At 36.2% G+C, this 9,360-nt stretch overlaps 1 protein-coding gene across 1 annotated transcript in view; it reads left to right on the top strand.

Annotated features, from left to right (window-relative positions):
• The first annotated feature begins 2,993 nt into the window (after positions 1 to 2,993).
• LOC108727749 (beta-1,4-glucuronyltransferase 1) overlaps positions 2,994 to 9,360 on the top strand; it is a 41,032-nt gene continuing 34,665 nt past the window's right edge. The window contains exon 1 of the mRNA XM_018455978.1: positions 2,994 to 3,274. Coding sequence (XP_018311480.1) covers positions 3,170 to 3,274 — 105 coding nt within the window. The 5' untranslated portion in view covers positions 2,994 to 3,169. The remainder of the gene's footprint in view (positions 3,275 to 9,360) is intronic.

Below are 9,360 nucleotides of genomic sequence, written 5' to 3'. Positions count from 1 at the left end.
AATATTTATATATATATTAAAAAAATTTTCTGTATTTATGTTAGAATTATATAGTGGCAGTCTTTTTATCTGCATTATACATCTTATTTTAAAAATTATACTTACAATGTGAATAATTAATTACTCTATTTAAGAAAGATTATTTTTAATAATTGTCTTGCTTCGAGAGACCGTCATATCGATCGGTCGTTACGGATGGAAAGTACTCTTATTTTCCATCATGTTGCGATGTCCGAGTTTCTTGTAAGCTAATGCAGTTGCGGATCCCGCTAAGAACTCTTACTCACACTTTGTCGCACGAACGTTTATATTATCGAGACTCGGCGGGTCGACGAGGTATCCGTAAATAAATTGCGCCCGTACCCAGGAGATTAGTTTGAGGATAAAATATTTAAACTTAATTCCACCCAAATAAATAATTCACTCAATGTTATCCGGCGATTCGTATGCCTGCCATATCGTATACCCCCTTGATGCTGCGACGGGAGTCACTACAGTAATACGTATAAGTATAAACGTGAATACGTATATATACGACTGTTACAAAATATTTCTAAAGTCGAGACTGTCCCAATATGTTATTACTAGAGATATAAATTTTAACAGTTACAAAAGGAAAAAAGTGAATCACTCTATTTGGACTGATTTATCACGACCCTTTGCTTTAAGCCAGGACAGTAAAAAGTTCTGAAAAAATATTATATTACAAGTATTATATCCCAGTATTGCTTGATATATATATATATTTTTTCCCTTTTTAAACCGCATTCCCCATATTTGCTGCACATCCTTTTAAATATGTATTTTCTATACTTTTATAATATAACGTATGCGTTTTTATATGCAAACGAACGCGTAGCATATGTAATCATTACCGCAAACTTGTCTTCACGGTTTTAAAATTATTCAAAAAGTTCTTTCTACCTAGTCGACGACGATCGCACGGAAAACGCTTACCAAGAACAAAGAGGTGAAACTGCCGAAAGAGTATTTTTATCGGCCATGATCCATGGTGTTCTAGTCGAGTTAAACTTAAAGATCCAGAAGATCAGTGATTGTAAAATTCAACCCCTCCATGTTGAAGCTGTTCTCCTGAATATGTAAACGCGCTACTGTTATTCGAGAAGATGATTCCGCCGCTACGATCACGGCTAAATCCGTTATTACGCTTCTATAATCAAGCGTTGTTCCTGAACAACTCATCGCCGGCGGCTAAAATTATTTTCGCAGGTTTCGCATAGAAGCAAACACGTTACTTGTTTCTTCATTTATCGATGCTGAAATATTTTATCTAAATATCTCTCTCATTTTACGTTGCACTGGCTGACTTTGATTTTTATATATTTTTTTAAAATAAAAATCGGCGAATATATAACTCATGCAACAGAAAAATATACACGTGAGATTTGATAGGATGTACATACAAAATTTTTTTCATTGTTTTTCACACTGTATCTATTTTTGAAGTTATAAAAATTATATAAAGTTGATCGTATGCTATAAGAAACATTGCAGATATATTCTGAGAAGAATCCATTATTCGATTTCATTTCACATTAACGAAAGATTCTTAAATGAAGACAATTTATATACACACACACACACACGCACGCACGCACGCACGCACGCACGCACGCACACATATAGTATTATTTTAGAATTTTATTCATAATGTTATATGCTGTCTATTTTAATACCTATGCACATCCATATTTTAATACATATTTTAATATGTATTAAAATATGGATATGCATAGGTATTAAATCGCATATGTATACTTTCCAAATGTTTTAAATATATTATAAACAGAATTTTACAGTGTCTGATAATTAACGATAAAACTCTCACATGGCGGCAGAATGGACTAAACTGATTGTGAATAAAAAAGTCCTCTACCATTTTGCAATTTTCACAATAGTTAACAAGATATTAATTACTAAAAATTGTCGAATATATTGGTCTTCAATAATTTTTTACTCAAATACTATCAACTTTACAGAAAAACAGCAAGAGACAAAAATTGTTTATTTTGTTCTCATAGAGCTCTAAAATTTTTTCAGAATTTTTTATCAACTTTTTAGTACCGCGTTTTCTTATTTGCAACTATTTTTATCAACATGAGAAAATACGGTATTAAAAAATTCTGAAAAAATTCTTACTTTATGAGAAGAAAATAAACAATTTTTGTCTCTTGCTGTTTTTTTGTAAAGTTGATAGTATTTGAGTAAAAAATTATTGAGAACCAATATTCACAGCGATTTTTAGTAATTAATATCTTGTTAATTATTACAAAAATTACAAAATGATAGAGGACTTTTCGACTCAATTTAGTCCATTCTGCCACTATGCGAGAGTTTCATCGTTAATCATCAGAAATCCTGTATATATTCTACATATAAGACTCTTGACTATAGAGTGTCTAAAGCAGAGTTTGGACAATATCAAATATAACAATTATTTTATTCAATATTGTAAAAGTAATTTTCATTTCGAGAGAGAAAAAAAATATGTACAAACATTTTAATTATTGTAAATATATAGATATATTTATCTATACGAATAGAATTTCTTTACACATTTTTATTTCTCTTAATTCTCTTTTTATTTCTCTATGTCAAATTTAACTTCTATATTTCTGCGTGCGATGATCCCATCGTTGTTTGGTCTAGAATTAAATTGACCAGTCAATAAAAAAATCAAAAGTGTCCGGATTTTTACTTGAAGGATCTCGATAGCTGTCCTGCTCCATTCGATCCCTATTACGCTGGTGAATCTTTATATAGCAGGATAACAAGAGAGCTGCGCGGCATAACCGTGAGGGTTGATCGATCCACTGGTTGCGCGCGCGGTCGTCGCATGCGCGGAATTAACCCGCCGACATGCTGCGAGTCGCACGCATCCCCCGAGCGAGAAAAAGAGAGAGCCGTTGCCGACCGATAACTCGCGAGGCCCAGGATCCGTAAATAAACGCACGAGTCTTACTTTTTTTCCCCTTGGATTTTCTGTGAGGTGTTATCGCGCACGATAGGAAAGACACGCGGGCGTGGCCGTACGTGCGTGCGATCGGGGTTGTGCGAGCGGTCAGCTCACAGCAGTGCGCGACCATCGTGTGCGCGTCATCGCCCATCGTACGAACTAAGTTGATGGTACCATCGACGGCAACAGCGGATGTACGGTGAGCGTCAACCCGGCTTGGCCGATTACGCCATCAGGCTGCCGCCACCAAGAGGGGAGGAGGTCTGTCTCGCGTGCCATCACACATCAATGGTTCAGGTGAGTGAATGAGGTACTCTGTACAAAGGTGCGCGACAGAACAGAGGGGGCAGTCGTCACTGTCTCTTCCAGAGAGATGACGACAGCACGCGAATGCGCGTCTACTGTCGTGGGGTTCGTGCCATTCGTGATAACGATGGTGTACTGCTCACCTTGCTTGTTGTGTTGTCGCTGTTGGCGAACATCAGCTGTGTCTGACGATGAGCGGACTGGGAGAGATGTCGCCACTGGAGACGAAACCACTCTCACGTGGTGGTGGAAGTAGTTTCGGTTTTACTCTTGCTTTTCATCACTCTTTTATCTTTTTCCTCCCTTGTTTAATATAACGCCGTGGCATTGAGTTATCGATGCGTTGCCAAGGGATAGCGTCTATCATGCTGATTTTTAATTGATGTAATAAGTTTGTGCAATCCATAACGGTTGGCAGTTACGCTATGTTGCTCTCATATTCATAATTTATGACATTGATATACCGCTTTTTGCGCACGCGGATACCTATATACTTTGTTCGTGAGAGATGGGGGTATGTTTGTGCGATGTGTTATTTGTATCCGCTGTCATCGATAGCGGCTGAGATATCTATCGATAGGTACACTTATGAGCTTTTATATGAGATTTTATAGGAACTTTACCTATAACTGTAAATCATATATTGATAAACGATAAAATATTAAAATCTATATATTTCGCTCGGTGATTCTAATACAAGGTGTACAAATAGATTTTTTAATCAAATAAATGTTGAATGAAATAAAAATCTCAATAAATCTACAGCTGTATAAATTTGTAATAAAATCGTATACACCAAATACTATTTTAAACTCTTTCAAATTGCGAACAGCATTAATTGACGAATCGCTTCGTAATCCTTAATTCCAATATTAAAATTATACGCATCGAATAGGGGAGGGAAATAATTCTGAGCACAAATAATGTTACACACACAAATCGTCTCGTAATCGTATGGTTTCTAACAGCGCCTAATTTCTTGCAATCGATGCAGGGTCATGTCGCGCTGCATTCAATACAGTTATTAATCTGAGATGACTCGCAGCAGGGGAGGGGGATAACAACTCCTCGAAGAAAGGGAGAGACTGGAAATGGAGTGCGTTAAATTCTATATAATCAGTTTCGGTTTTGTAATGATCCTTTATGTAAATGGATAATGGTTCTACAGCGCTTGGTTGGATTTCCTAGATGGCGAGTGCGTTGCTACTGCCGAAGGGCAGTTCATTAACTGCCAGACACCGGGTTCGATGAGAACTACAATTCGATGGAGAGAGATAAAGAGAAATAGAGAGAGAGAGAAAGAGAAAGTGAGAGAGGGGAGGGTGAGTAAGAGAGGCGAAGGGGTGCGCGTGCTGCTTTGAAGTGGTAGGCGCCTTGGGGGCGTCCAGTGCGGAACAACGAGAATTATCTTCTATTTCTCTACGTTCGCTCTTCTCCCTCAGCATCCGTTTATGCCCATCCATCCCTTGACACGCGCGCATCCCTTCGCATCTATACAAGAATACGCTCTGTTGATTGAGATGCTTTAGGCGAGGCAATCGTGCCGGTTACCTGGCCCTATAAAAGCTATCTTAATGAGTTGACGGCAGACGAGAAGTGTTAATATATGTTGCTTTTGTATTCATTTCGTATTCAGCGATTTCACGATGTTCCGATGAAGAATTGCCAGTTTATATATTATGTGAAGAAACGAAACAATTTTATTTTTGTCTAAATGATGAATATTGCAAGGAATCGATAGAAAGAGATGAATATTGCCGAGTAAGACTGTATTCCAAATTTACTGCCAGCACAGAAAATGCTACAGTTTACGTTACGTGCACTATAGATTTTCAGTACTGACAGTCAATTTTGGAATACAGCCTAAATAGCCATGTGTGTTGCTTGTCTAATCACAACTGACATGAACTTTGTCACAGCTTATATTAATCACTTGAACAATTTCAAGACATGCGAGTAATTGAGAACCGTTCTATATCGCAAGGATTGAGATTATACTATTTGTATCATTCTTCGTGAACGAACAATTACTTTAAGGATACATCTCTCATTATTATAGTCGCAATTATTTCCACGCGAGAAATCTTTTTTTCTCTTATTTTCCTTAAGAGGCAATCTCTATAAAATGCTGCTGATATTTTACACATTATTATCTCATTACAAGTTTCATACAGAAATTTCATATAAATAAGTGGCTTAAGCTAAAAATGTCGATTAGTGCTTTTGTGCGTGATTGCCTGTAATCTACAAGCAAATTATGATGGTGGCAGCTTACCTAATTTCCTATTGAAATTCTCTTTAGCGGTGTAATCATCGTCCGTCTAACGCGTAAACATAGTTTCCCAAATACAAGCGATTATTTTATCCATATTTTACGCTTCCATAAGTCTGTATGTTACTGAATACCCATGTGGAATCGACGACGGTTTTTTCCTAATTGCGGATTCATCGCGCGTTAATTCATCCACTCTACTACGTTGTCCCGTTAATTATCGGCTCGGCTCATCACTCCGCCTGGCAATTATTAACGAATAAATCTAATAATTAACAGCGTTTCATTAACGGCCACATCGATACCGACGATTATTTATGTAAACTATTATTATTTATGTTTTAATTGCGGCACATTTATTATTCCTACATCAAGTATTACATAAAGTTCTTTTTGCGACATTAGTCGATGAATTTGTAATGGTTTACGTTAATGGTTTTTACGCAAATACTAACAATAGGAGTTTGCGTTAAGTTTACCATGTTAAATGATAATAATTATTGTGCTCGCAAATATTAAGAGAGATAATTATTCATTGTATAATCATTCGTGGTAATGATTAACGAATCTAGGAATTTCCTGTGTTGTATGTATACGCGAACACAAGTGCACATTCAGCAGAAGAGATTAAAAAGTTCAACATTTTTCACATTGTATGTGATGCAATTTCCCTCATCGGTTTCATCTCATTCTGTTCGCCGATATCTGCGCCATAATTCTGCTTGATGTGCACGTTTGATAAAATATTCTGGCTATCTCAAAGCTTTTCACGTATAAGCTCTACAATGAATAATTACAACATGCGATGGGAAGAAGATATTCAAACTTTTACGAATCAATATAGAAAATAGAAAATATTTGCAATGTGGCAGTGTATTTTTCATTAAATCAGTCATTTTAGCACAATAATTTTAGTCTCGTCGGTGCAAATACTCAATTTTCAAATAATTGTCAAAAATGTCATAGTTCTGAAACAGAATCAATTTTTAAATGAGTATCGATCGTCAACGCGCGACTGATGGCCCGAGAAATGGATTTAGAACCGCGGTGGTTAGGTGCCCTCAGAAATATAGTTGTATCGTCGAACATTCGTAACTGGTTTTTCGTTCGCGTTACGTTACGTCGTCGAATGAGCTGACGAAAATCAGCGTCTGTATAATCCGCCGGATGCTTGATTGGCCAGCCCGGAGCGAAAATATAGAGTACTCGACGTGGATATACCGACCTCGAAACGACCAATTTATTCGCGGTCGAGTTACCCTTCTGTGCCACTGCTCTCGTTGATAGTATCTCCTGCCAGCGAGCAGCGCCCGAAATCGTTGGTTCGATCTGAACTATCGACCCCCACCGTGTATTTGGGATGCCCGATAGAGTCCTCTTTCTCCCGTCCATCCAATCTCTCGCTCTCTCGCTCGTCAACCTCGTAACTTGTTTGATTTCAATCATTTTCGAGTGTTTTCAATACATTTTCCAAGTGTTTTCGATGCGAGGCTCGTGAGAGCGCGACCAGGTATATTGTTTTATCGTTTCCGGCTGTTTTCAATAGGCTCGGGGATGCGTGCCGGATATGCGAATCGAAAACGTTGCATTATAGTGTACGCCGAATACCGACACCGTCCGTCTGAAGTCCCTCGGTGCTCTGGACGAAATATTTTTATTTGTATATTTTTTTGTTTTTTGACGTCCACGCTTCCGTTTTGCACGCTTACACCGGAGAGGCCCCCTGTTGTTTTTCACAGGATACACGGTGCCCGATTCTGTATGATGAAGTACGATCTTGGAATACGCGCCGCCGCATCGTGCTGGATTTGATGAAGGGCTCTTATTAAAGGGCGAACACAGGCATGTTTTCGTGGATTCCGATCGAAATATAATATTTATAGATTTTGAAATAAGAGATATGCGAGAGAAAAATTAATTTTACGCTCGAAAAATTCACAAAAAATTTTTTCTGTGTACGCATTGTTATATATACGTTTGAGATGAATTAATATAATTTAGGTCGTTCAGTATTATTTAATTTATTTTTCCCCCAGAGGTGTATACAGCTGAATTTACTATTCTATTAAATACGAGTTTGCCGTACATTCTTTTTTTTTTCTTAATCAAGATTCGATGTATTATTCGGGAGAATTTGAAGCATATTATTTTAGAAAGAGTAAATAATTTCTAATTAGTTTAAACTTATTTAGATTTCTATTTTACATTTACAGAGGCTAATATACTTTATTTATTAAATTACACCGCTAAATGTTTCCATCCGTACCTCAGCAAACATGAAAATCATTTTATAATTTACATTTCTAACAAATATAGATATGGATTTAACACTAAGAGTATTAAATATAATTCTTATCGTATTGATATAAACTTCAATATAGTACCGATTTATCATCGTGGATTTAAAATCATGGATTAAATCCACACTCTATATTAATGTTTATACATTGAGAAAAAGATATATTAAGTTTTAATAAATACTTATTTAAATAGTGCCAACTAAATATATTTTTACAGTAAATAAATATTTACTCAATAAAAAAGTGATAGCTAAATCAAATTAATGGTTCTCGTACCAAATAAATCTCTCTCTCTCTCTCTCTCTCTCTCTCTCTCTCTCTCTCTCTCTCTCTTTATATTTGGTAAATATTTGATGGCACTATTTAAACGAAGATTTATTAAAATTTAGTATATTTTTTCAGTGTATCAACACGGCAAGAATAATATAAATACCGCATGATTAAATTGGCACTTATATTTTTTAGAGTTTAGGATTTTTTATTCGTTACATCGTTACATACTCCCATCTGAGTTTCTATGTTAATAATAGCACTTCGCGCATGAACTGCAATAATTAGTCGGAACGACTCCGGGTAACGCGATTTACATATCTGAGAAACAGAAAACTCGAAGTATATAGGTTTGACTACCCATCACGTATTCGCGAATCGTCGTGGACCACCCTTTGCATCGCCACCGGCTGTCAGTAACACGTCTTAGAATCACAGCTTGTTTAATTATCTTAGCAGTTATGCAAAGCAAACACGTGCAACGGCAGGAAAATTGAAGATGCGCTAATTATCTCGTAAAGACGCAAAAAGATGGGTTCACAAGCAAGACGACGCAAGAGGGAGGAAAGAAGAAAAAGAGCGAAAGGGAAAGGGTAGTTGTTTAATTGCAGTGGTTTTGCCACTCGACGAGCATGACTCTCGTCCTTAACTCCTGCAGTTGCGATATACTTCTGCTTTTCTGACTTTGCCGTAAGATACTCTTTCCAAGCAATCCAATCGAAAGTGACTAACTTAGCTTTTGCACTCATATGCAGTCGGTAATTACGCGGGTAATGTTTCTGGATGACAGAGATTAAGAGAAGATTCTTTAATATTTTGCTGCGCTGTCGCAATGATCTTAATCCTTTCAAACCTAATTTCAATGGAACTATGTTAAAAAATTGTTTAAATTCAATTTAAGGGCACTTTAATAAATAATTCATACTAAAAAATTAATTCTTTTTAAAAAATTTAACTGTTTTTTCGATATGTACGTTATTATGTACATTTGGTCTTAAATAATGTCGATAGAATTAAATAATTTCAACAGATAATGTCTTCAAATTTGATGTACATTGCAATATTCACAGGATCTAAAGGGGTTAATTCTCTGCAAGCAACTGGAACTTTAGGTATCGATATTTTGATATATAATAAAGATGTCATCGAAACGTGTCCGATTAATTTATAGATAAAAAACTAGTTTAATTCTTAATGTATGTTGTAACAAACTAGTTTATTTTTAAAGATCCAAT

Source organism: Mycetomoellerius zeteki, unplaced genomic scaffold (assembly GCF_001594055.1).
Source record: "Mycetomoellerius zeteki isolate Tzet28-1 unplaced genomic scaffold, Tzet1.0 scaffold52, whole genome shotgun sequence".
Taxonomy (NCBI): Eukaryota; Metazoa; Arthropoda; class Insecta; order Hymenoptera; family Formicidae; genus Mycetomoellerius; species Mycetomoellerius zeteki.
Note: the sequence above shows the minus strand (reverse complement) of the source record. Positions and strands in the feature narration are given on the sequence as shown.